A 25,223-nucleotide genomic window follows, 5' to 3' on the forward strand; every position below is an offset into this window, starting at 1 on the left:
CAGCGGCGTGGGTTAGCTGATCGCTGCAGCCTGACTGGGTGAAGAGCTCCGGCCGCTGCCCCGCCGCCATCCATTTTGTAACCATGCTGAAAAGCAACCAGGCGACGGGCCCCAGACGTTTTCCATCACGGCCCCCCCCCCCATCGGCCCCCCCCCCGGGAGCTGGGGCCAGGAGTGGAGCAGCGGCTGGGGGGGTGGCAGAGCTGGGGGCAGAGCGTGGCGAGTGGTGTGCCCTCCCCGCCTCCCATGGGCTGCCATGCCCCCTGAATGGTCCTCCCTGCCCCCTTGGGGGTGCGCCCCACAGTGTGGGGACCACTGCAATCAGGGGATTGGCACGACACGGCATGCTGCTAACCTGGGCGGGGGGGGGGACTATTCCATGGAGCAAGGCACAGTCCTTTCGCCCGCTGGGGTCTGGGTGGGTGGGGCTGAGCTTTGCTAAGCGTAATGGATCTTAGCTTCTCCTCCACTGGAGGAGGTGCAGGAGACGGGCTGCCCCCAGCAGCCCCGCTGGGCAGTATTCAGCCCCCACACCAGCCTGCTCAGGGATCCTTTGCTGGACAGTTCCCCAGAGACCCTGGGCCCACAGGAGCACGGCAATGTGGGCGCTGGTGAGAGCTCTGGGATCAGAGTGGGTGCTGGGCGGCTCTGCTGAATGTGCTTGGAGGGGAGCTGCTCTCTGGTGCAGTCCGGGGATAAGGTCCCTGGAAGGAGCAGGGAGCTAACGGTGCCAGAGTCCCCTGAACGAACACAGCGCAGCCAGCCAGCTAGATCCCAGCGGATCCCTGCATGGAGCTCTCCCCCGGGCAGATCCCGCCATAACAAACACAGGACGGAAGAGCATGTGCCCGAGGTGGGACCTGGGTGCACAGTCCAACCCCGGAGAGGAACGACACTGCCAGCCTGACAGAGGAGAGACTGGGGCAGAGACCCCGGGCGATAGGGTGCTGAGAGGGGTGCTGGAGACGGCAGATGGAAAGAGCAAGGGCTGGGGCCCTCCTGGAAAGGAGCAAAGGCCGGGGAGCAGAGCAGAGGGAAGGCGGGGGGCAAGGGGTGGGGTGTATAATTGGACCATGAGATGGAAGATTTAGGTTTTAACTAGAAAAGAAACCGACTTTCCTGCCTCTCTGGGTAGCTCCCCAGGCGCTGCCGGCGTGTCCGCCCTTGCAGAGAGCTTGGCGTGCAATGCAGCAGTGGACGTACACAGCTGGAAACCTCGAGCTGGGTTCCCAGCTCCGCACACCTCCCTCTGCCTCCCGTGACTGCCGGCTCCCTACCCACCAGTTCCCATGTGCAGGGCACCACAAGGCTCTCTCTGCCCCGTCTCTGCTCAGCGTGTGCCAGGCCCCAGGGAACTGGGGTGGGGCTATGGCGGATGCCCTGTGACTCAGTTTAGGCACGTGCAGGTGGAACGGGGGCTGCTTTCCGAGCAGCTGGGCGAGCAGGGATGAGGGCAGAGGTCCCCAGCCTCCATCATACTCAGGGAGCAGGGCAGCTTAAAGCCACTGGGTGCATCTGACTCCGAGGGGCCTGTAACTCCAGTAGCTTGAACCCTGCTTCTGCCCTTGGCTCTGCGGGGACAGGAAGGCTCTGACCCACGGACAGGGGCTGGTGCAGTTCCCAGGACCCCTGTCCTGCAGGCTGCTCTTACCATGTCCCCCTCTGCCTCCTCCCAGCCTGCCAGCTCCCCCCGAGATCAGCACTCCATGTCCAGTGACTTCCCGCTGCTGCCCACCCTTCTCCCCAGGCTGCCTTGCCTCCTCGCCAGACCCGGCTGTGCAGTGAGGGTGCCAGCACCTCTGCGTCCTACCAAGGTGCTCACACACCCTCCATACCAGTCATCTAGGGTGGGGGAAAACACCTTCCCAGGTTGCCAGGTCATAGAATCATAGAAGATTAGAGTTGGAAGGGACCTCAGGAGGAATCTAGTCCAACCCCCTGCTCAAAGCAGGACTAACCTCAGCTAAGTCATCCCAACCAGGGCTTTGTCAAGCCGCAGCTTAAAAACCTCTAAAGATGGAGATTCCACCACCTCCCTAGGTAACCCATTCCAGTGCTTCACCACCCGCCTAGGCAAAAACTTTTTCCTAATGTCCAACCTAGACCTCCCCCACTGCAACTGCAACTGCAACTTGAGGTCCTGCAGCTGAATGAGACCCAGAGTATTAGGAGGAAGGTGGGGCAGGACAGGAGCATCTGCCTTGCTGCCAGATCATTCTGGCTCCATCCTTGGTCACACATGCATGAAAACACTCCCTCCAGAGATCACTGTGTGGCACAACCCCTTGTGACGGGGTGACACTTTTCCAGAGCCAGGAATGAAGAAAAGAGAGCTGATTGGCTGGATGGGCTGTCAATCACCCATAGAAATAGGGGTGGCACTTCCCTTTCCTGCAAAGGGTTCTGGGTAGGGAAACCCTCTATAAAAGTGGCAACAGCAAGGCAGTAGTTCAATGCTGCTGGAGGAAGAGCTGGGGAGCGGAGCCTGGGGCGGTGCGATGAAAGGTATTGTTTGCGGTTATTGGCCTTCATGTAAAGTACGCTTTGGCAGTGTTTGTGTAACATTCTCCCAGCGGGCTCATCTTGCTCTGTTGGCCAGTGTTGTGGCTGCACTGTGCCACACACTCTGTTTCTCTCTCCTTGTGCTTCCTGACCCGCTGAGTGCCAACCTGCCGGTCTCTGCACTGGCACCTGGTGCTGGGGTCTGCCCCTTCCTGTTCCAGCGGGCTGGGCACTCCTACCCTGAAAGAAACGAGCCTTTTGGGGTCCTCTGGACTTGGGCTGTTAATAGGGAGTGGGGGAGTTATGGACACTGGCTTGGTTCAGAGTCTGGTCTGTGGGCGTTGGTGCTGTGGTATCCAAGCCGTGTGGCAGGCAGGGTGCAGACTGTGGCCCACTGTTTGCGCTTGTGGTGCATAACTCCTGTAACTGCGTCGCCAGTCTCATGGTAGCTGGTGCTTTCTCTTAAAACCCCAACTCCTGGAGTCCTGGCATGGGCTGTCCTGCCCCTGAAAACCCTGCCCCTACAGACTTGTGGCTGGGAAACAGGCCTCACACTTACTGTTTTTAATCCCAGGCTTTTTAAAGGACCCTCCTGCCTTTGGGGGACCAGAGTCCTGATTTGTGATGGCTCAGAGTCGGCTCTGCTACCTCTAGTCAGGGCGTGGGAGACCAGAAGGACTAGGCCAGAGGAGTGGTCTGTCTCGTCAGCCTCCTTCCTCCCTGACTCACTTGCTAGACCCTGCAATGGCGCTGTTAGACCGCTTTCATGCCTTGAGACTAACGGGCTGTCCAGGTCAGCAGCCAGTGCTGGAGGCTGCTGGGCAGGGTGCAATCCCTGCAGCGATGGGCATTACCTCTTGATTGATGGTGTGCTGCGCCCTAGCCCTGTCAGCCAGCTGTGTGTCACTAATGTGCCAGGCCTGTGTCCCACTCCTCCGCACCCCAAAGCTGGGGTCATCCTGGCTGCTCTCTGACTTGGCTTCCCTGCTGTGTGGGGAGACAGCAACCTCCCATGTGAGCAGCTGACTCCTGGCCAGCCCGACTCCAAATATTTACATATCCCATTACTGCTGGCAGATGAGCCTGTTCTCCAGCCCTGTCTCCTTCCCCCATCCCACAGCAGCAAGGTGTTGTCTTTGCGGCTTGGTTAACTTGGAGGATACCCGGGCTTCCAAGGCAGTACCCAACTACCACCTGTGGCTGCTTCCCCATAGAGAAACCCGGGGAAAAGACCAGGTTGTGAAGTGACCTGGTGCTGGCACAATAGGAGCTGCTGTCTTTCCCAGAGCACCTAGCTGATGGGTAGAGGGGCGAGGGAGTCGGGCTGGCAGCGCAGCACAGCTGCCCATGGGTGCTGGGGGGGCATACTGTCTGGGAAGGCTCTGAGCCTTTGTTTTTTTCAGGGGGACTTAACCTGTGAGCATAGCTGAGGTCTGGGAGTGCAAGGGTGTGTAAAGTACCCCCATGGCGGAGAGGCCTGCAGATGGACACACGGCATGTCTCAGGGATCACACTTCACTGGGCATTGCTCTGTGAGCCGTGGAGGTGAAATCCTACTGCAGTGCCCTGAGTGTGCCCAGCAGGACCCCAGTGGCATGGCATGGTGGTGGCTGGTTCTTCTGGATGCCTGGCCCTGAGTGTCTCCTTGGAAGCTGAGACTTGCCCACGGTGACCAGGGAGCTGCGGGTAGAACCCAGCTGCCCTGAGTCCCGGTGCAATGCTTTGACCCCAAGGCCATCCTCCTGCCCGCTGCGGGAAGGAAGGGGCTATGAAGCCAGCAGCCACTGGTGTGCATGCACCCTTTGGCACAAGGGGTTCCCTGGATGGCCCAGGGCTGATCAGTGCCCCTGGTTTCTGGGGTATCAGGGCTGTGGCTGGGGGAAAGAGGGCTTGTTTCTGCACTTGGCTATTAATAGCTGCTGGACTGGCCCCTTTGGGCTGTAGACAGCTGAGTCTAAACTAGAGCTGCCCTGGGGCTGCTCTGACTTGTGCTGGAGATCAGCCCTAAAACACGGGTAACTGCAAAGATGCATTTAAAGCCACCTAGCCCCTCAGCCTGCTACGAGTGGGCTGTGGCTGGAAATGCCAGTCGCAGCCTTGGCTTCCTGGGTTGCTGAATCATTGCTTCCCCCCATGAGCCATGCAGTAGTGCTGTGCTGCCTGATGGATGTGTGGGGCCTCCCTAGGGTTACATCCTCCCCTGCTCTGGAGAAACCCAAAGGTAAAATGGCTGGAAGCATCGAGGTCAGGGTCCTCCAGCAAACTTTTCACCTTCCTGTGGGTTCTCCACTTCCAGCCTTGCCTTTAGACACAGTGACGGGGAGATGAGAGAATGTACATGCAGTGCTCCTCGTACATCTAGCGGGAGGGACTAGCTAGCTTTCTTCCCCCCAGTGTATCTCACATGGCCTTTACAGAGCCTGGTTCTATTCTTTGCAAATGCTCCTGTCCTCTGCCAAACACCCAGCCTCCGCCACCTTGCTGTATCTGGAGCAATGCCCAAGTGTGTCCCTGCTGCTGTAGGCAGAGTAGAGCCAGTCAGTCTTTCTAGCAACCTTGTTTGGGGGGAAAAAACAAATATTTTGGAAAATCTGGTTCTTGATGGAAAACAGCAAACAAAACATTTCAACCAAAAACAGTTGTCAAAAATCAACTCTCCAGTTCCATATTTTGGTCAGAAACTCCGGAGAAATTGTAAGGGGCGAAACATCCATTTAAAGCAGTTTTTCAAATTGCCTACCAGAAAGAACTAGCATTTTTCACCCAGCTCTCATCCCAAGTTTTAACCCTAAAACGCCTCCCAGGGACAAATGCAGGTAGGCTGGAGTGGAGCAGTAATTTATCCCCTGGCGGGGTGGGACAGGAAAAGCTGAGCACTTACTTCGCAGCATGACTCTCCCGAAGACCGTGTGGTCCCTGTCTAGGGTGCTGCAGTTCCAGCGGTGGTGCCGAAACTGGTGCTGGCATTCCCGGATCCACTCTTTGGCTCCGTCCCCAACGGACTGCATGATATCAGGGTACCTCTGACACAGCTGCCGCTGCTTGTTGACTAAGCCAGGGATGTTATCGCAGATCACCCTGGCCCCCAGTGCCCCAATGTACCTGTGGAAAGAGAACACACTCGTCAAGTGTGGGCACCGGATTGAGTTTTATTGTGTTCAGGGAGTGGGGCCTGTGATGAACCAGACTGATGGTGGAGGAGATGCTGCAATGCTGGGCCACCGAGAACGCGTGGGGGCTAGGCTTGGTGTCTAACAAAATACCCCGAGCTGCACCAAGCCTGGAATGGGAGGAGGGAGCTTGAGGTGCTGCCTGAATTATTGCTATAGGGAGCAAGGAAACCTGCGGAGCAGGTTCCCCTTCTGAGAGCAGCTGGCTGCGCCAGGAATGCAGTAGCTTTAAAAACGGACGTTCTTGTCATTAAACCTGGTGAGCTTCCTGCTCGGGGGATCAGCTACTGCGGTGGCAGCTGATGGAACTTGCTGATGTGCAAACCCTCTAGCCCTGCCTGTCCCTGTAGCACGAACCCAGCTCTGCTGGTGACAGCAGGATTTCATGCAATGACTCTTTGATCTGTTCGTCCCACTCCTCTGAGCTGGAACCACTGGGCGGGACTAGGTGATGACCATTCGTTCACTTCGACTGTGTAGCTCCCGGGGGGGGGAACATAATGAAGGCAGAGGCTGTTCTTGGGCAAGGTGCTGTGCAGACAAGCTAAGACAATCCCTGCCCCAGAGCTCAAGGTCCCCCGGGTCTGACTGGAAGCAGACACCCAGCACAGTGGTGGGCTGGGAGGCAGTGACATCAGGACAAACCGCGCTGGGGGTCTCAGCTGGCCATGTGCAATAGGGCAGAAGCCCTGCAGTGTGTCTTGGGGGTAACAGATTCTGGGTGCTAGAGACCCCAGGTTTCCCCATTCTTGTGACCCCATTAGCGGGGTGGGGAAGGTCTGTCCCCAGTAATAGGGGTTAGAGGACGGTGAGCCCACAGTTACCTGACCCCGTCTGCCTGCAATTAATGAGGCTTTTCGCACAGAAATGCAGGGTGTGTGGTGGTGGAGAGACCTCTGAACTCCCCCTTCAAAACCAGACTGCTCTGCTGACGCAAAAGCAACACAGACAATGGCGTCGGGTGTGGAGTTTTCCAAATCCATCCAAAAGCCCAGCTTAGGTCCCTTGTTTACCCCAGCCAGAAAGCAACCGATCCTCTGTGCTTGGGAATGGGGTTTGCCACGTACCACTGAGCTGCATTTCTGGCTGGAAGAGGAGTGCTTTGGGTGGGAGTCAAATTTTTCAAACCCCTAGACTGGAAAAGACCCTCCCTTTAATAACAGAAGCAATAAATGTGGTTAATTTTTCTCTCTGGCCGTGTTCTATCTTTGCTGTCAGACCCAGAGGTAGCCTGTGACTACGGAGAGGGAGGAGGACTTTCCCACCCCCACCTTTTAAAAATATTTTGTTTAAATGCTGGCAGCAGCGCCAGGTCATCTCAGGCTGGAGCTGTGGATAATTCACTCGGGCTCCCCAAGCCAGGGCTCTGCTGGCCGAGGCGCAGTGTTTTTACAAGCCTGCTCATCAACCTTTCATCAGGCAGCAGGGGTGCAGTGGAGGTGGGGGGGAGCCATCAGAGAGCCGACAGCAGCTCATGGAGTGATAGCGACAAGGGGATGGATGCCAGCAATCCTCTCCCTTGCCCTGGGCTCTGAAGGCAGGCTGGGTGGTTAGGGCTGCCTGGGCTTCAGTCCAGCCCGCTTTGGGGTACTGACCCACCACCTGTGGGAGGTGCACAGCCGAAGTAGGGGGTTTTGCCTCCTCCCACCTTTACTCGGCAGGGGAGGGCGCTCCTGGGAACTCAGCGTGCCCTGCGGCTCGGATGCCCGCCTGCAGCGGCCTGGCCTGGCCTGTTGCTGGATCGTTGTGACTGAAGGATGGTTTTTATGAGCACTGCTGGCGGGGGCCGGGGGCCATGGCATGGAGGTGCAGCAGCATGTGGCAGGGCTGGCTGTCCCCCCAGGCAGGTCAGCGCCCTCTCCCTCAGCCCCTTGTTCCCAGTGCTTACAAGGGAACAGGCTCCTCCCCAAAGCAGGGAAATGGAGGAAGATGGTGACTGCTGGGGGAGACTGGCCCGTCACGGCACCCACCTGGCGGGAGGTAATGCTGAGCCTGGCTTGGCCCAGGGAGGCTAGGAGAGCTGCTGCCTATGGGCGCAGAGAACAGCTGTTGGACCCTGAGCTGCTCTGGTGGCTGGGATGGCTCTACCAAGAGACTTCACCCCAGTCTTGTAAGAGAGGTCCTGCCGGCTTGTCTCCTGCACCCTGTGATCAGCGTGAACTGCCAGGGCCTCTGAGCGGGTAAGACGTGTCCCCCAGGGAGCTGGGAAAGGATGGAGGGGCCAGGCTGGTGTCACTACCTGAGCCGCTCTGGGGCCAGGGGCTGTGGCTGACAGGCCCGTGCGGGAGCGTTTCAGGATGAGAACTGGAGGGGTGGCTGCAGCAACCTGCCTGAGAAACCAGATGCTCGGTCCCAGCGGCCGTGAGCTGAGGTGTGGGGAGAGGAGGGCATTGCTAAGCACGCCCTGATAACGCTCTGACGTCCTCCTCCCAGCTCCCCTAAGGAGTGGGGGGAGAGCTCGGCCCAAGCACGAGGGCCTTTGGGCCCCCATTCTCTCCCCACCTGCACCGGTCGAAGCTGGCAGACTCCACTGTCACCAGCGTGATGCCAGGTTAAACTTGGTGCAAGTGAGAGGAGGAGAATCAGGGCTGCTGGCTTGAAGAGGAGGCGGCAATGAGATGACAGGAGGTGCTTTCCTGGGGGGAACCGTACTGCTAATGGCAAGGGACTAACCCATCTCCTCGGGCAGCTTTGATCACGTAGACTCCTCGGCGCACGATGAACACCGGGCTCTTTCTCCCCTTTTCATGCGGTGAGCTAATTATTTCTGTTCTCCTCAGCTCCTCTGCCAAATAGCCAGGTCACAGCACATGTTATTGGAAGGAGAAGTGGGATGAGAAAACGCAGGAGGGACCATTGACTCCTTGGTTTGTGCGTGATGCACCTTGCCAACAGCTCTGCCTCCCAGAGCGCCTTTCCCACGCCGTGCATGTGATAGCTGTCTGCAGTCCAAAAGAAAGGCAGTGGCTTTATTTTCTTTAGCATGAGTGGCTGATGCTTTGCTGTCCTGCTCCTTGTGGTCACTTACGTTTGTGCAAAGCCGGCATAAAATGCTGCTGCACAACCAAAAAGGGAAAAGGTTGGGTTTGTTGGGGGGTTTTGATGTGCCTGACTTGGAGAAGCAAGCCCCGTGTTCCAGTGGCAGGATGGGAAATTCTGTGACTTTTCACCTTTTTGGTTTTCCATTTCAGAATGGAAATTCTTCAAAATTTCCAATGAAACAACATTCCAGAGGTTTGGGAAGGGAGGGAAAGGATTGTTTTACGTTGATCAAAATATTTTAGGCTGATTAAAATCAAAACGTTTGTTCCAATCATCACTCAGATCATAACGAATGGGACCCAGTAATTCTGAAACAGAAAATCGAGGCACTCGTTCTGAGAAGGACAAGCTGGAGCGCTGTAATGCTTCTCATTTCTAAGAGACCCGATGCACTTCCCTGAAATGTGTTGCTTTTGGTAAATCTGCATTTCTGATGGGCTGCCCCCACTGAGACTTTCCCAGGATTGGAGGGTGGAAGGCAAAGGGAGGGAAGCAGAATGGTCACAGCAAGTGAGATGACCAAGCCAGGCTCCTCTAGGCCTGAGCCCCTTTAAATGGGGAAGGAAGTGGGGGGAGGTGAGGAGCAGGGAGACCCCACGGAGGGAGGACAGGTGGGTCTGGAGGGGAGAGCTGTCACCCAGGTGAACAGAGCAGGGTCGGGCAATGGGGAGCGATGGTGAGGGGCTCAGCCGGACGGGCTAACATGAGGAGTGATGTCCCTGCTCCAGGAGGGAGGATGAGGCATTTATGGCCCCTGTGAAGAGAGCCAGGGGACCAGCTACAGAAGCCATGGAGGGAAGCAGGCGCTGGGGGAGGAAGGCTATTTTAGCAGTTGAATCTGGAGAGAGGTGGGGCAGGTGGGCACACAGGAGGCCAGGTGTGAGGTGGGGTGAACCACGAGTTCTGCAGTGGGGAGCAAAGGGAATTTAGGAACCTTGCCTGTCTGCAAAATGGGCACAAGGATCTCTATTTACCAGGGGGCAGGTGGTGAGGGGGGATGGGGTAAGTCTTACTGTGGTTATTCTCTCCCCTGGGTTAGTGACGGGGGAGCACATTTATGCCCAGCCTTGCAGGCACTAATGCTGAGGTGTTGCTCTTTGCCCACAAGTTTTCCTAAATAAGAGGCCTTTCTTGTGTAAGGTTATGCCTGAGACTCCCATAAACACCTGTGTAGTGTTGCCATGCTGGTAAAATGTCCTCCCACTCCAGTGGCTGGTCTGCATGGAGGATAAGAGCCTGTGAGTGCAGCAAGCTAAAGGAGACATTTATTTAGCTCAGGTAGAGGTCAGGGTTGATGCTCTGGGTGTGCAACCCCTGGTGATGACCTGCAGCTATCTTGTGTCCTGACTGCTACTTCTGATAACAGCGCACAGGAGACCCGCTAGAGACCAGCATCCCCAGCGTCCCATTTGTTCCAGCAGCTCAGCTCCCACGGCTGCCAGGAGATGGCTGTGAAGCTCCAGGAGGGTTATGGGAAAGGCCGTGCGGTTGCGCTAATCCCACTCTGCGTCAGAGCTTCCAGCCTCTGGGAGCAATTGGATGAGAAGGTTCTAGGAGTGCTGGCAATCGGGCTGCTAGCAGTAGCGTTGAGGTTGCTCTGCACACAGGCAAGTGGCTTTGAGAGCCTCATATGTCAGGGGTAAAGTGGCTCTGACCTCCTGTTGCTATTTCCCCCCTGTGGGTGAATTTGTCACACAAGCACATCCAAATATGCGGTTGACGTGGGCTTTTAGTTGCTTCTGAGTGCAGGCTTCTCCAGTGCAAAGGGAGAACAGAAGAGAACTGTCACATGTCGGCGTCCAGTTGTTTTTCTCCTAAGAATCTGCTGGCTTCTGGTCTTGTAAACAGGGAGAACCCTAAATTGCTTCTAAGATAAACACACAAACTGGAGGCAGACACATCTGTTTACTCAACAGTATAAGTTTGCGTTTAACCCCCTACCAACGGGTGTTCCTGTGTGGCGCATGCTCCGGTCCTGGAAAAATGCCCAGGAAGGGGTGCTTTGGTTCTCAAGACCACGGGTACTAGGCTGGGTGCTTTGCCCCCTGCATCATGTCTCTGCCCTCTACTATGACTGCACTGGTTATCAGATAAGGTCCTTGGGGCTGTGGGCTTTCCCTACCCTCAGTGCTTCTCCTGAGGCTGTGCAGTGAATTCCCCCATGGATGAAGGGAGGAAAGACCCATGCATTGCATGCAGGAGTGGCTCTTGCATGGTGGATAAAGGCTGTGTCTGTGTCCATGCCATGGAGAATACCTAGCCATGGCTGTACCAGCAGTGGGTAGTGTAGATGGAGCCTACACTGATGGAAAGGGTTTTTCGGGAGATGAGCCTCCCTGAACAAAGTAACTGCAACAGCAGAAGCATTCTTCTGTCGACCTAGCGATGTCTACACTGGGGGTTAGGTCAGCATAGCTCCCCCAGTGCGTGGTGTGGGTTGTTTCAAAACTGACTGACATAGTTGTCAATCCAACTCTTAAATGTAGACCAAGTCTGTCACTCGTTGTCTGCAGTAGTCCCTGGTTCTTGCTCCCTCTTCTCCATGTTAAAGGGGATCTTGTGTTTGAACAAAAATCTCTTGCTGACTTTCAGCACCCAGATAACAGTATGCAAAAATCCTTCTGCCTTGCTTCTGCCCCTCAGCTCTGTAATAAGCAACACCCTGTAAGTGCTAGGGTGACATCTCAAGCAGCAGAGAGGGATCCACTTATGGCTTCCTTCTCCGGCCAGATGTTCCTGTTACATACATCCATAACCCGCCAGGCCACGTCCCAAGGCTGCTGGGAATGTTCTGGGAGCTGTGGCTGTGAACTGGGAGGAAGTCAGACACCCATCATTCTCAGTAATTGCAGCTGGTCATTCTTTGTCACTTTGTCTGCTGTGTTCCTCCTGTCCCAATTTCATCGTCCTTCAGGAAGTCGGTTTTGCTCCAGGAGAGAACTTGGCCCCGTGTTCCTCTGGTCCTTTTTTCGAACACTGGAACAAATGTACCATGCCCCCAGGTTGCTGCAGTGACCGTGTGGTGGTGCTGGGAGTGCTGGGGAGGTGGGTACAGACAACACACTTGTATGCAGGCTTTAGAACAGGTTAAGCTGTCTCCAACCCTGACTCACATGAACGGAAAGCTCCTGACCATGTACTTAATAAGCTCCCAGTGCATCCGTACCCCCAAAGGATTTAACACACACTGATGGCTCTTCTACCTGCTACTTATGGCTCCACGCGGCCCCTTCTTTTCAGCATCTGAGGCTGCAGCCCAGGGGCACTGGAACCGTTTGTATAGCGGGCGTGCTGAGAGCCACTGAACCGAACTGTAAGCCCTGTAGCTAATGGAAACCACTTCATGCTGGGGGTGTGGGAGCAGCCTTAGCTCAGCACTGCTGCAGCCAGCGCTCAGGGCTGTACTACATGTCAGTACCCAGCCCAGTGGAGGGAAGAGCTGACAAGCTGAAGGACGGACTCGGGTGAACTTCCCATGTGGCTAACATGCCCCAGCTTGTCTGGGCCAGAATGAGATGAATCATTCTGTTCTCAGTGTTCCCTTTTAATAGGGACCTGAGCAGGCCGTGCTTTCTGTTCTGCAGGGACCGGCAGCCAGGAGCCATATGCCACCCTCAGATAGCCAAGGCCAGTCCTGGCCACCCTGTGTAGGGACACCGCAAGGTCTCCACATCTTTGGGTCGAAGTGGGACTTGACTGGTGCATAGGCCCTGGTGCAGCTGCTGCATGCGTGGGGATGGATTTCAAGCAGAGAGCATGAGGAGGCCTCTGGAGCTAATGTACCAAATAGTCTGCACCCAACAGACCATGGCATTCATTGCATCTCCTTAGCAACAGGCTTCCATGAGCACATCACACCAGGCCTCTGCTCCCTGCACTGCCTTCCCATGGAGCACTGGGTCAAGCTCAAGGTTTGGTCTTTATCTTCAAAACGCTCCATGGCCCGAGCTCAGGGTATCTACAAGGCTGTCCAAAGCTCCAGGACAAAGCCCCTGGTCAATGACGCTCCTCTGGCACAGGGCGCAATCAGCAGCAAGGGAAAAGCTTGTCTGTGTAGGAGACAGAACTTCCTGTGGCCTGGTCCGTGGCTGGGGAATAAACTCCTCCCGCAGTTAAGGGCTATCATAAACCTCTCCACTCCCAGTGCCTGGTGCATTTTTCTCCTTCCCTTCACTACCAAACACAGCAACAGGTACATCTACAAAATAAGACACGCCACTCCCCTGGAACAAGACACTCCTCAGGCTTCTTCTCTTGGGGAGGATGAGAACAAACAATGTGACAGGTTGGCTATGTGGCTTAATGCAGTGGTTCTCAACCAGGGATACATGTACCGCTGGAGGTAGGTCAATTCATCTAGATATTTCTTGTTTTACAACAGACTACGTAAAAAGCACTAGCAAAGTCAGCATAAATTAAAATTTCATATAGACAATGACATGTTTATATATACTATACACTGAAATGGAAGTACAGTATTTATATTTGAATAGATTCATTTTATGGTTCTATGATAAAGGAGCGGTGTACAGTGACACTTTTGTATTGTCTGATTTTTTTTGTAAGCAAAGTAGTTAAGTGAGGTGAAACTTGGGGGTACGCAAGACCCTCCTGCAAGGGCTACAGTTGTCTGAAAAGGTTGATAGTCACTGGCTTACTGTACTGCTGGGAGGTGCTATGTTGATGAGAGCAGAATAAAAGCCTGACTACCATGTAATAGAAAGCCCTGCAGAATCTGTCCACAGTTGCCCATCAGCAAAGCAGTGCTTCTCATTGTCTGAAAATAATTTTGTCCCTTGTGTCCCTTGACACACCAATGGAAACTTCTGCTTTTCTGGCATTCTGGTGGAAACACTTGGGCTCTTATTTTATGGCAATTGTAAAGCCTTTCAATGAAATAAAGGCAGCTCTAGGGTGAAAAGAGTCGTGATTTTTGCTAACATGAGTATTTTACATAGACTTTTGTGCTATTAAATGGTCATTTTGAAATATTCTGACTATTTCCCGTAACATGTTGACATTACTGAAGTGAGAGATGTTTACCTCAGTGCAATGTTTCAATGTTTTCCATTATTTCCAAATCAAAACATTTCTGGAATGTTTCACAGTAAATGTCAATCCTGACGCTGTGCGGAACAAAACTTTGAACGGTCAGGACTTCCCATGGGAGGGTAATTCTATTTTCCAACCTGCTCTATTGTAGTCAGTGTTGCACCAGGTCAGTGGAAGGTGCAGTTTTTGAACTGATTTATTTAACTTGGTTGAAATTAAGTAAATATGATAAACAAGATGTAAATCAAATTAAGGGTGTCCACACAGATCTGCACTAGTAAAACTAAGCTGGCTTTTAAACCTGTCTGCAGTTAACCAACACATCTCTGAATATAGGCAAGGCCTTACACCTGCGGACAGCAGCAGGCCTGATCAGACACCTCCCCACGCCCCACGGGGCGTGAAAGGTTTACAGGCTGCCTACTCCAGCCTGGACCGAACCAAGGCAGGGGGTGCTCTCTCTAGTTCTCAGCAGTGCATGGAGAGGCAGCAACTGCAAACTGATGCCAAGATAATATTTGAGCTTCCTGCAGCTTCTCTCATCCCAAAGCATGTTGCAGACATTGACTGCCACGCAACTCGAACACAGCTCGGGGCCTGGAGTGTGCATAGCAGGGCAGAGTCAGGATGGGATATTTGAGCCAAGGAAAGCTGAGGAAATCCTATCTCCAAAATAGCCACGTAGGAGCGGATCCAAAGCCTGCTGAAGTCGGTAGGAGACTTTGCACTGACTCCTGTGGGCTTCGGAGCAGGCTCGTGGGGCAGGCTGCTTGGCTAGCAGATCTGCTCGAAAAGGTCCACGGAACAGAACTATGGAGTGGGCGGTGCTGTCGCACCCAAGTACCCATGTTCCCTGAAAACCAGGGTGGGAAGCTCTGATTTCCCTCGTGCCCCTGTGGCATAGTCACCGCTGGCAGCTGTAGGGAGGATTGCATCAAGCGGAGTGATGCTGGGCAGCCGTGCCCATGGCTCAGCATACAGAGCAGTGTTCCTTGGCTAGAGGTTGAGGAGGCCAGTCCACTGTCCTTGTCCATGCATCAAGCACTCCGCCAGGTCTGATACCCGTCTGGCTGTTGGAGGCCGTAATATGTAGCTCTTCCACCCATCACTCAGGCAGTAGGCCCATCTGGAAGAAATGCTGATCATGGAGTCCCTCTGCAGCTTAAACAACCAGTGCTGTCAGAGCCGCCTCAGTGGAGTGAGCAGCTCAGTCCAGCGGGATGTCTGTCTGTCTGAGCTGCTGGGTGAGTGGGTTGGCATGGGAACCTTTAAAGGGTCAGTGCTGCTCAGCTGTGAACTGCAAAAGACTGGGTCACACCAGACCCAGAGCCAATCTGCTCAGTGCCTGTAGCTGAGCTTCCGTCTCGGACTTGTAGGGCCAAATCCTTCTGAGTACTGAACTCATGGCCTAGCGCGGTGCTCTGTGCTCCAGGAACTTGATGCTGGTGACTCATTAGGTGGGACTCTTCCCCAGGGCTTAATTTGTGCCAGGGCTGAGCCCCAGCACCTCAAGGCCTGGCAGTTCATAGCCCTGGCACCTCTGGGCTTGCTGCATCAATTACGAAAGTAAAATAACAGCCTGAGCCCCGGCTTGAGCCTCTTTGACACAGATAAGCACTACTCTTGCCATGAAATGAGCATTGAGCCAGTGCATCAGTGTGCTGCTAGCTAACACCAGGAGACGGACGATGAGATGTAAAACAGGTCCCGGTCGCTTACGGTTGTGCCCTTATTGCCAAGAAGTCTAATGGGCTGCATTAGTAGGAGCATTGCCAGCAGATCATGGGAAGTGATTATTCCCCTCTATTCAGCATTGGTGAGGCCGCATTTAGAATATTGTATCCAGTTTTGGGCCCCCCACTACAAAAAGGATGTAGACAAGTTGGAGAGAGTACAACGGAGGGCAACAAAAATGATGAGGGGGCTGGAGCACAGGACTTATGAAGAGAGGCTGAGGGAACTGGGCTTGTTTAGTCTGCAAAAGAGAAGAGTGAGGGGGGATTTGATAGCAGCCTTTAACTACCTGAAAGGGGGTTCCAGGGAGGATGGGGCTAGGCTGTTCTTGGTGGTGGCAGATGACAGAACAAGGAGCAATGGTCTCAAGTTGCAGTGGGGGAGGTCTAGGTTGGACATTAGGAAAAAGTTTTTCCCTAGGAGGGTGGTGAAGCACTGGAATGGGTTACCTAGGTAAGTGGTGGAATCTCCATCCTTAGAGGTTTTTAAAGCCCGGCTTGACACAGCCCTGGCTGGGATGATTTAGTTGGGGTTGGTTCTGCTTTGAGCAGGGGGTTGGACTAGATGACAACCTGAGGTCCCTTCCAGCCCTCATCTATGATCCCTTGGTGCTTTTTTTGCAAAAGCAGGGGGCACATTCCAGGCAGGATGTCTGTCCCTGGGCAGTTTCCGTGGATACTGCTCTTTCCTGGCCCTGGCTGCAGAGGGGACAGCATTTTTAGCTGACTGCAAAGCACTTTGGGATTCATTCATAGATTCCAGGGCCAGAAGGGCCCACAGTGATCAGCTGTCTGACATCAAGGTGCTATGTATGTGCAAGATATTGCTTTGTTGTTAGAAATGCTTAATATTTTATTAAGCCTTACCGGGAATGGCGCCATCGTGGCCTTCTAAAATTAATATCTTGGAATGATTAACAGCCCTGATTTCCTTACTTAGAGCCACTGCTCTGTATATTGCAAGTGCTGATCTCACTGGAAGAACTGCACAATGCTATGCTATTAAATCTCCCAACCCCATGGAATTTGCTTTTATTCTTTACACTCTAGTCACTCTTTAAAAATGTTAGTGTCTGTGTTTCCACAGCATTGTGACATTGATTCCTGGTCAGAGTCCCCCCCCATGACCTCACAGCACTAGTATCTGGGATTGAAGTGTGGTCACTGAAGAATCTCTTTGCCTCAGTTCCCCATCTGCAAAATGGGGATAATAGTTCTCCTCCCATCTTCTCTCCTGTGTATTTGGGTTGTAAACTCTCAGAAAGAGACTTTCTTGTGTCTGGACAGAGCCTAGCACAAGAGTCCTGATCTCAGTCAAGGCTTTAGGCACTGCTGGAATAATGAATAAGAATGACTAGTAGATGTGTAAAAGCAGCAGCAGAGTTCTCCCCACACCTTCCTTTTTCTTTCAAGTGACATATCTGCTAGATAAGTTCCCCGACAAAGAACGAACCAAGAGATACAATTCGAGCGGATGATTATGTACAGTGACTGACTGCAATACGTTCCTGACAACACACTAGAACTACTACACAGGCCAGAGTTCATGTTCAGCTGGGTTTGACTCGGAAAACCTGCCTAGTTCTTGGAAGACGTTTTGGGTAGCTACCACTGGAGCACTTCTGCATAAAGACTTGCTGGTTAGTGACCCCCATTGTTAGCACACAGCAGCGATGGTGCATGTGGTCATTACAAAAACCCTTCTGCTCAAATAAGGGCCACCCCCACATGCGTCAAAGCACCTTGGCATTGTTCTTTCCCCCTTATGCTGAGGGGAACCTGCCTGCCCCCGGCCCCACACCCCAATCGTGTAGTGAGACTGGGTAGGAAGAGAGTCTCTGCTGTTTGGGGCAGGTACTGTGTAAGAAGCAAACCACAGCACTCTGTACATAAGGCAGTTACGTAGAGAGCTGATGTGACAGCTGCCCTCTTAGCTGATGCACAGGGGGATTGAACTAGGGACCACCAGAGCTAAAACCATAAACTACCACAGCTTGGGTCAAAGCTCTTTAGGTGGGTCTGTAAGCGTCTCTGCCAATAGCACAGAGGGTACCCTCTAATACACACACTGCAGGGATACACTGACTGCAAAAGTCCCTTTTAAAGTTGACTTTATGCCAACGACTTGTTTCTACTGAACATATGACTTGACCTCTTAGCCTGGGTACCGCCTGTCTGCCGCCGTACTGATCCTTGTGATGCATCTTCGTGGGGATAAAACAAAACCCAGTGCCCTTGGTACTAGTGCAGGATCTCCCTTCCTGTGTCTGAGGTTCTCAAGGAACCCAAGTGGCCCCTAGTTTCTGAGCCAGGGAATGAGGTTGTGATATTCTCTACAGATTTGTTTTCTCTCTAGGGAGTTTGATGCCTCACATCTGTTCTGGTGCCAGACGAAATTAAATATTTGTTGTTCCCAAGGATTGTGGTTAGCATTAAACAAGTTAGCTGATGAGGATTGTGTGGCCCTGAGTTTATAGGGGGTCGGGTGTCTGGGGAAGAGGGGCACACGCTTGTGTACATTCTTTCTTAACCAGACTTTTAATTTTAAATGGTTTTCCACACGCTGGTAACCAAGCTCTCAACAGTGCATAAACTTTACTAAGTTACTTACACCACATTTGTTTATTGCACGGTTTAGATTTACAAGCAACGTTTGTCTAATCTGCCCCACGTATTTGGAAAGAAATTTGAGGCCGTGTTGTGGGGCCTAATCCCCCCTTCACACACTCATCCCAGTTGCATGTACAGATTATGCACTGGAGTAAGACTTTGCGAAGTGGGCTGTTTTCCAGAGCAGAGCCTGGAGACAACTGGGCTTCCCCACGGCTGCAGTCACTTTGTATATGAATTTGGCTTCCCTACAGCAGCGTGAGCTCATGTGCAAATGTGACTGAGACTTTTCCCTCTGCTCCTTTTTCAATTTCTGTGATCAGCTGGTATTTTGTTGCTAAGTAACACTTTAAACTATAGTTTGGAGGCTTTCTTCCTATATGCTGTGGGCACATAAATGACTGTCTCCCTGCTGTTGCTAGTTAACAGAATATACTGTGAAGTTTGAATTGCACTGAGGGTAACACAAACCTAAGATGTGATGGCAATAACCCTTCATAGTTCTTTGTGGGTTCACTTTGGTTAGCTCTCCTCATAATTTGAACTTGAGCTTTGGTGGTAGTATAAATAAGTTTTTCAGAGCTACAAGCTTTGAACAAACACATTGTTTTCAACTAACAAAGTTCACCAATTCCTGCAGGTTTTTATGAAGCAATGTGGGTCTGCAGGAGTTCACTGAAAAATCCATAACTTGCTGTTTTAGGCAAAGCATTTGGTTGATATTTCCTCTCCACACAATGTTGGCTGAACTGACCTGGTTCCTTCAATTAAACGCCTTTAAAAGTTGACTGGGAAAATGAGAAGCATTTCCTCTAGGGCACAAGTATGTGTGTGAATCCCTAAAAGGGTTTGGTGCTGATAAAAAACTGGATGATGATGCAGTACCAGGAGTATTTACTGTAATATCAATGGCACAAAGATGTGCTTGCAAAGCACGAGGAAGATATTATTCAAAGAAAAGCTGGCCAAGGCACTTTCAGTGAACAGTCATTCCATCTAAATATGCTGAAACATTTTTGTGGAGATAACTTTTTTGAAACCAGTTTCCTCAGGAAAGTCTGAGGTCCAGGGCTCACTGGTCACATCTGACCAGAGGGACCTGAATTGAAAACCTGAGCTTTCTCAAACACAAATCAGTCATAACTGTTTTGTGAAAACACTTGAAAGCTTTTTGTTTTTATTCCAGTGTGGAACAAAAACAAATGTCAAAACCTCGGTTGTGCAACAGAATTCCTTCCCCAGCCAGCGCGGAGCCAAAGCCCTGCATGTGTATTGGCGCTCCTTACCTGCAGTCCATTTCTGGCTCTGCAGAACCCCATCTGTAGAGCTACCTTCTGCCAGAACAAAACTGCCTCCAACCGGGACATCTTGTGAGCGTGGGAGACAGAACTTTCATAAGAGTGAGATCTGGCTTCCCTGGATCACATGGTACACACATGCTCCTAAATCGAAGTATTTACTCCTATCCGTTGGGAAGGGAGATGCATCCTTTAGGCCTTAAGAAATGATTAGATACCAGGGTGAAGGGGGGGGATGTCCGTGTCAGAAGCTGGATAGACAGATCTTGGCTGTTACCTATCACTAAAATGAGAGGTTCACACCTGCTGTCTCGTGGGAATCCATTGGAATGCCCAGTATCTGAGTGACAGCTCTACAAAAGGAAGTTCAACGTCTAATAGATCTTAGTGTGAATTTAGTGCTGGTGGGAGGTGCTGAATTGTCCGAACAGGAGCCAGGAGATGTCTTACGTCACAGATGGGGACTGTTGGGACAGCAGCGGTCCAGTAACTAGAATATCGAACAGACTGTAAGCTTTTGGAGGGAGGTACTGTATTTTCTCATGTTTTCTGTAAAGTGCTGTATAAATACAAGTGTGGCCACACCTTGCTCTGACTGAAGGGGAAAAGTTTGCCAGCACCTGCACTCTAGTCGGAGTGGAGGGAGGGTAGGGAGTCTGGGCACAAAGACTAGACCTGGGTCTGAATCCATAGCTTCCCAAGGGGTCAGCCTTCAGGGTACTTGCCACTTTGGGTATGCCTTCACTTCAGACCTACGTCTGGGCACCTGGCTCTGGGCTCTGAGTTAGCCATGGCTACCTGAGAGCATCCATCCACCCACCCACAGTGCTGTGCTCAGGTCACACCTCTATAGCCATGCAGGTGCTAAGATTTCGGGGCTGCATCCTGTGGTTCAGCCCAAGTCTGGATGTGGGTCTGAATTGGAATTTGCCTAAAGTTCAGAAGGTTTGGTTCAAGCACTCCAAGAAAGAATTCCCTCCATGGCAGAAATCGGGGTGACATTCTGATTTGTGCTGTGCCGGCGGTCAGACTGGTCCAATCTGGCCGTATTAGCTATCAATCTGTAAATGCAAGTGCATGCTGCAGAATATCCTGTAATTCAGCATAGGAAAAGTTGGCTTTGTTCATCCAGAACAGGGGTGCTAGAATAATTTGTATAGTGGGTGCTGAGCCATTGAACCAGATTGTAAACCCTGTTTATGGTGGAAACCACTTCAAGCTAGGGAGTGCTACCCGCACTCCTAGTTCCAGCCTCGATGGACAGGTATATAATCATGGTACCGACTCTCACTGGAACGTGAGCTCTCTGAGGCATGATCTGCAACTTCTGTTTGCACAGAATTTAGCCATCTTACTAATATTTTAAAAATGAGTGAGTCTAAACATATCCATAAAATATTTGTAAGCATAAAATGGCCTCATAAACTTCCATGGGAGATGATGGTTCCCTTCACAATGTCAAGTTTCACCATAAACCTAAGAAATAAACTCGAGTGGCTTTATTTCTCCCCACTTATTTGCCTTTTTTTCCTCCTTTGTCAGTAGCAAAAAAGGAAAAAGGGGGGGGGGGGGGAGGCAGTGGGAGGAAAACTTAAAATGGTTTTTGATTGAAAAACTGAATGTCGCAGGAATTTTGGGGGGAGAGAGCAGGAAGAAATGGAGAAATAAGTGTTGCAAAACTTCTCATGAAAAATAACCGGTCTTCTCCTACCAGCTCCACTAACACAGTAGGAAGCCATTTCAGCTGGGACTAGCCAGTACTCATGACTACCCTCTCCCACAGCTGTTGGCTGGCCCATGGAAGGATCTCTTCTAATCCCTTTCCCCCTACACAAAATCCCTTAACCAGCCTCTTCCCTCTTTAAGTAGCTGAAATATTCCAGCTCCTCTTCCACTTGCCTGAGCCTTTTCCTTCCTTAGCTCCTCATATATCAGTAACATCACATTGAGGGTGTTTTTCTGTTCTCACCTGCCCTGAGGGTGGGGGCAGACTTCATAGCTTGGAAGCCATGCCCCAGGCCTGTGCCTGTGTAACCTGTTACTCATGGTTGGTGATGCACGTTTGCTGTCCCAGTGATTTCAGTTACACGTGGACTGAACGTGCTGCAGGAGCCCACTGTCGGGTATTGATGGGAACAGCATTATTCTTCATGTGTGGGTTACGCTAGGACCCAGAGGCTAGGGCCACCTGGTGCTAGATGCTGTGTTTTACCGGTTGCTGAAGCAGTCCTCAAAGCTGCTATCTGGGCACCACCATGGAACTGGACTCGGAGACTGCCAATGGGAATGCAATTGTCAGCCCCACAACAGCCAGGAACAACTGAAAGTTCCTGGCTGGAGAGCACATGTACGGCACTTGCCACCCAAGAAGCTGCAGCGTGTTAACAATTAAGCAGGGCAAAAAGACAAATTCCCCTTCAGTGTCAGATAGGTTTGATGTTGCTTCTCCCTTCCTGGCTTTGCTAAAGACTGGCAAGGGAATCCATGTTTCCTATAGGATTAGGGCCCTTTGCGAGATGGACTGCACTGAAAGCTTCCCTGAACCTGGGAAGCAGCAGCCAGTGATGTAGTTTCAGCATCCCTGTAATATTAAAGTCACTGGTGCCTGCTGGCAAACCTCACATTCTCAGTGCTTCTGGTTACTTTTGCTTGGTCTCCTCCCACTTGGCCGTTCTCAAGGAATGAGACTATAGAAAGAACACCAGAAGGCTTGCTCCTGTTGCTTTGTCCCCACCAGAGTTCTGACATCAGGCTGCCTTTGTCAGGGAGACGATTGTCAGAGGTTTGTATTGTTCAATAAGGAACCCTCAGGAGCAAGTCACTTCCAAAGAGCAGAGCTCCAGTCTTTCTTCAAATGTCCCAAATAAACTAGGCCAGAGAAATCCAGGCAACATGAGTTATGAATAGCAGAGTTTAGATCAGTGGAATTCAGTTTCTCTTCAGATAAAACCTACCCTCTATTGTAGTGACTGACAGCTGGCAAAGAGCAGGAGTAAAGCTGCAATTTTGAAAGAACCCTTGGAAAATGTAGTGGGTGCCCAAATCCCTTTGGTTCATTTGAAAAGCCCAGGTTAAGAACATAGTGGGTTAAATTGCTGTCCCCATTTCTTAGACATGGGCCACCACATGCCAGGACCTGGCTATGCTTTATTTGCTGCTTAAAAGGATGATTTCTACCTCTGAGCTAAGGGGTTTTGCAGACAGTGTGTTGGACAAACGCTTCCAAATGCTCTGGGGCAGGGAGGGAGCTGTGTGGTTGAAATGCTATTGTCTAAAAGGGTTTCATCTCACTGCAGAGAATCTGCAGATACTGAGCCACGCAGGTGGCGACGGGTGTCATCACAAACCCTTACAATACACCTGGGGCCAGATTTTTCAAGCGCTCTCCTTCCTCCCCCCGCCAGAACAAGTAATTTCCCCCTACATTCTTCTCTGCGTGGGAGCAGAGAATCTGCCCTGAGCTGCGGCGTTAAAAACCGCGATGCATTTTCTCTTCGCTGTGCTATACGAGCAAAGTGATGGTTTTTTAAAGATCAGTTTGTTTTTCTGGGTACTCGGCAAGGGTTAGCAAGCCCTCACCAACACGCGCCGATTCTTAATGCAAACCACCTGTCAGCCCAGGGCTCCATCGGCGGCGTAGATATTTCAGACCTTTCTGGCAGTTTTTCTGAGACCCGGCTTAGCCAAACCTGAGACAGCTAATTGAACTCCTGCTGGCTAACGGCGTGATCCCAGAGCTGGGGCTGGGCCCGCCCTGATTTCACAGCGGCCCCGGATCAGGTCCTTAGTGTCCTAAATCAGAAACTTCAATCCCCTTTCTGCAGGAAATGGATGGGCTGCAGCATAGACCTCACTTAAACCCCGCCACGGTTGGCAGCAGCAAAACCTGACCCGAGATCCACAGAGGGGACGAAAGCTGGGTTTGATCTGGCCAGAGTGCATCGAAGCCGAACTTAAAAGGGGCTGTTTTGAATAGCCGTGGCAGGCAGCCGTAAGGCGCTGAACCCCACATACAGGTATCCGAGGCGCGGAGGTGTCATCCTCGCTAGGCTGATCGGAGAGCTCTGGTCCCTGCATCCCACAGGTGAGCGAGCGTTCTCCGAGCGACGCCAGGTCTGGGCAGGGAATCACCCCGTCCAGTGCCTTCCCCGCTGCAGAATTCAGCAGGTGGGGGATCAGGAATACTCCCCACTGTGTGGAGGCTGAATATGTGGCTGTGGAAGTCCCCCCCCACCCCCTGGTCTGTCCTTCATTTACTCAGTTGCCGCTTAGTCTCCTTGAGGTGTAGCATCAGACAGGAGGGACCTGCGAGCCGTTCCCCTGCTCTGAAGTGGATGGCTCTGAACGTCAGTGGCAGGACCAGGGAGCCGCGGAGGGGTTGGAGGGCGGGGGCAGGGGCAGGGGGAATCTGGCTGTAGAAAGAAGGGCAGCTTTGCCCCGCTGGTGCCCTGAGCCCGCGCGGTGCCCGCCAGGGTCGGGGGGTGAGTGTCTCGCCTGCACGGACCTGCCCAGGGCAAACCAAACGAAAGCAGGCGGCTGGCTGCGTGCGGCGTGGGGAAGCGGGGCTGGACCAGGCGGGGTAGGAGGCGTTGGCAGGGCCGCCTGGCTGTACCCCTGTTCCGAGCAACGTCTCCCGGTTCTCGGCCAGAGGCTCGGACGGGACCCGTCTGCCGCTTCCGGCGCTGGGCCCGATCCCGCGGACTCCCCTGCCTGCACAGCGGCGTGCCGGGATCGGGATCGGGCCCGGGCTGCTCGGCCGGTGGCGAGGGGCCGGGGCGGGTTATCCTGCGCGGCGGGTTTTGCTGTTGCGGGTTGCCGAGCCTGTCCGCGCAGAGGGACCCCCCAGAGCCACGCCAGGGCCTGCGGCGTAGCCGGGTCAGCGGTGCGGGGTGCTGCGGGGCCGGCGCCCCGCAATGGTCCCGCGCTGGGCTGGGCACCCCGCCACCCCCTCGCTGGGGGAGCCCCGGCCCGCCCTCGCTGGCTAGCGGCCCGCTGGCTGCCCCCGCCCGGCTGGCTGGGTGGGCTAGAGCCCCCGCCGGGCGGTGGAGCGGGCCGGTAACTCCTCGCCCCGGCCTCCCCTTCCCCGCGGCTCGAAGGCGCGCGGTGCCCTGGGCGCCCCTCCAGGGGAAGCCCCCGCGCCCCCCAACGCCCGGTGCCGGCTGCGGGGCGGTGACAGCAGGGGACACCCCCAGCCTTGGCCCCGATCCCGGCGCCCCCCTCCGGGCCGTGCGCTGGGGGGGGGGGGACCCGAGCGCGCCCCGGCCGGCTGCAGCTGCATCGGGGCGCAGCCTGTGTGTGTGTGTGTGTGTGTGTGTGTGTGTGTGTGTGTCGGGGGGTGCAGGACCCCCGGCGGGCCCCCCCCCACTCGGCACTTACCACCACGAGGAGTCCACGCCGGGCGTGAGCGTCAGCAGGATCAGCACGGCCGCGAAGCAGAGCCGCGGGCTGGCAGGGCTGCCCCGGGCCGCGGCCGCTGTCGCCGGGAGCGGGCTGGCGCCGGGGGCCCGGCGGGCGCAGGCGATCCCAGCAGAGCCTCCCCGGCGGCGTGAGCCCCGCATCGCTCCCCGGGGCCGCTGTGGAGCGGGCGGAAGGGCGGGGGCGAGGTCTATCCAGCCTCCCTCGGGGCGCGGGACGGGGCCGGCCCCCCTCGCGCGGGACGGGGCCGCCAGACTCCGCCTCGTCCGTGGGCTCCGTGGGGCCGAGGCGCGCGGCGCGGCGGGCCACCCTCTCGGCGCCTCGGGCTCCGGCGTGGGCGGCGGGCAGCGGCCGAGGGCGGGAGGGCCGCTCCAGGCGCCCGGGCGCACCGGCGGTCCGCG

The 25,223-nt window shown here is 53.7% G+C and overlaps 1 protein-coding gene across 1 annotated transcript in view; it reads right to left on the reverse strand.

Annotated features, from left to right (window-relative positions):
* The window catches only part of WNT2B (Wnt family member 2B), a 35,143-nt gene extending 10,158 nt beyond the window's left edge, over positions 1 to 24,985 (reverse strand). Inside the window, exons 1-2 of the mRNA XM_067558799.1 lie at positions 24,784 to 24,985; positions 5,384 to 5,604 (exon numbers count right to left, since the gene is read on the reverse strand). Coding sequence (XP_067414900.1) covers positions 5,384 to 5,604; positions 24,784 to 24,965 — 403 coding nt within the window. The 5' untranslated portion in view covers positions 24,966 to 24,985. The remainder of the gene's footprint in view (positions 1 to 5,383; positions 5,605 to 24,783) is intronic.
* Positions 24,986 to 25,223: the final 238 nt, after the last annotated feature.

This window comes from Emydura macquarii, unplaced genomic scaffold, assembly GCF_026122565.2.
Source record: "Emydura macquarii macquarii isolate MOO-44397 ecotype Brisbane River unplaced genomic scaffold, CSIRO-AGI_Emac_v2 contig_2184, whole genome shotgun sequence".
Classification (NCBI taxonomy): domain Eukaryota; kingdom Metazoa; phylum Chordata; order Testudines; family Chelidae; genus Emydura; species Emydura macquarii.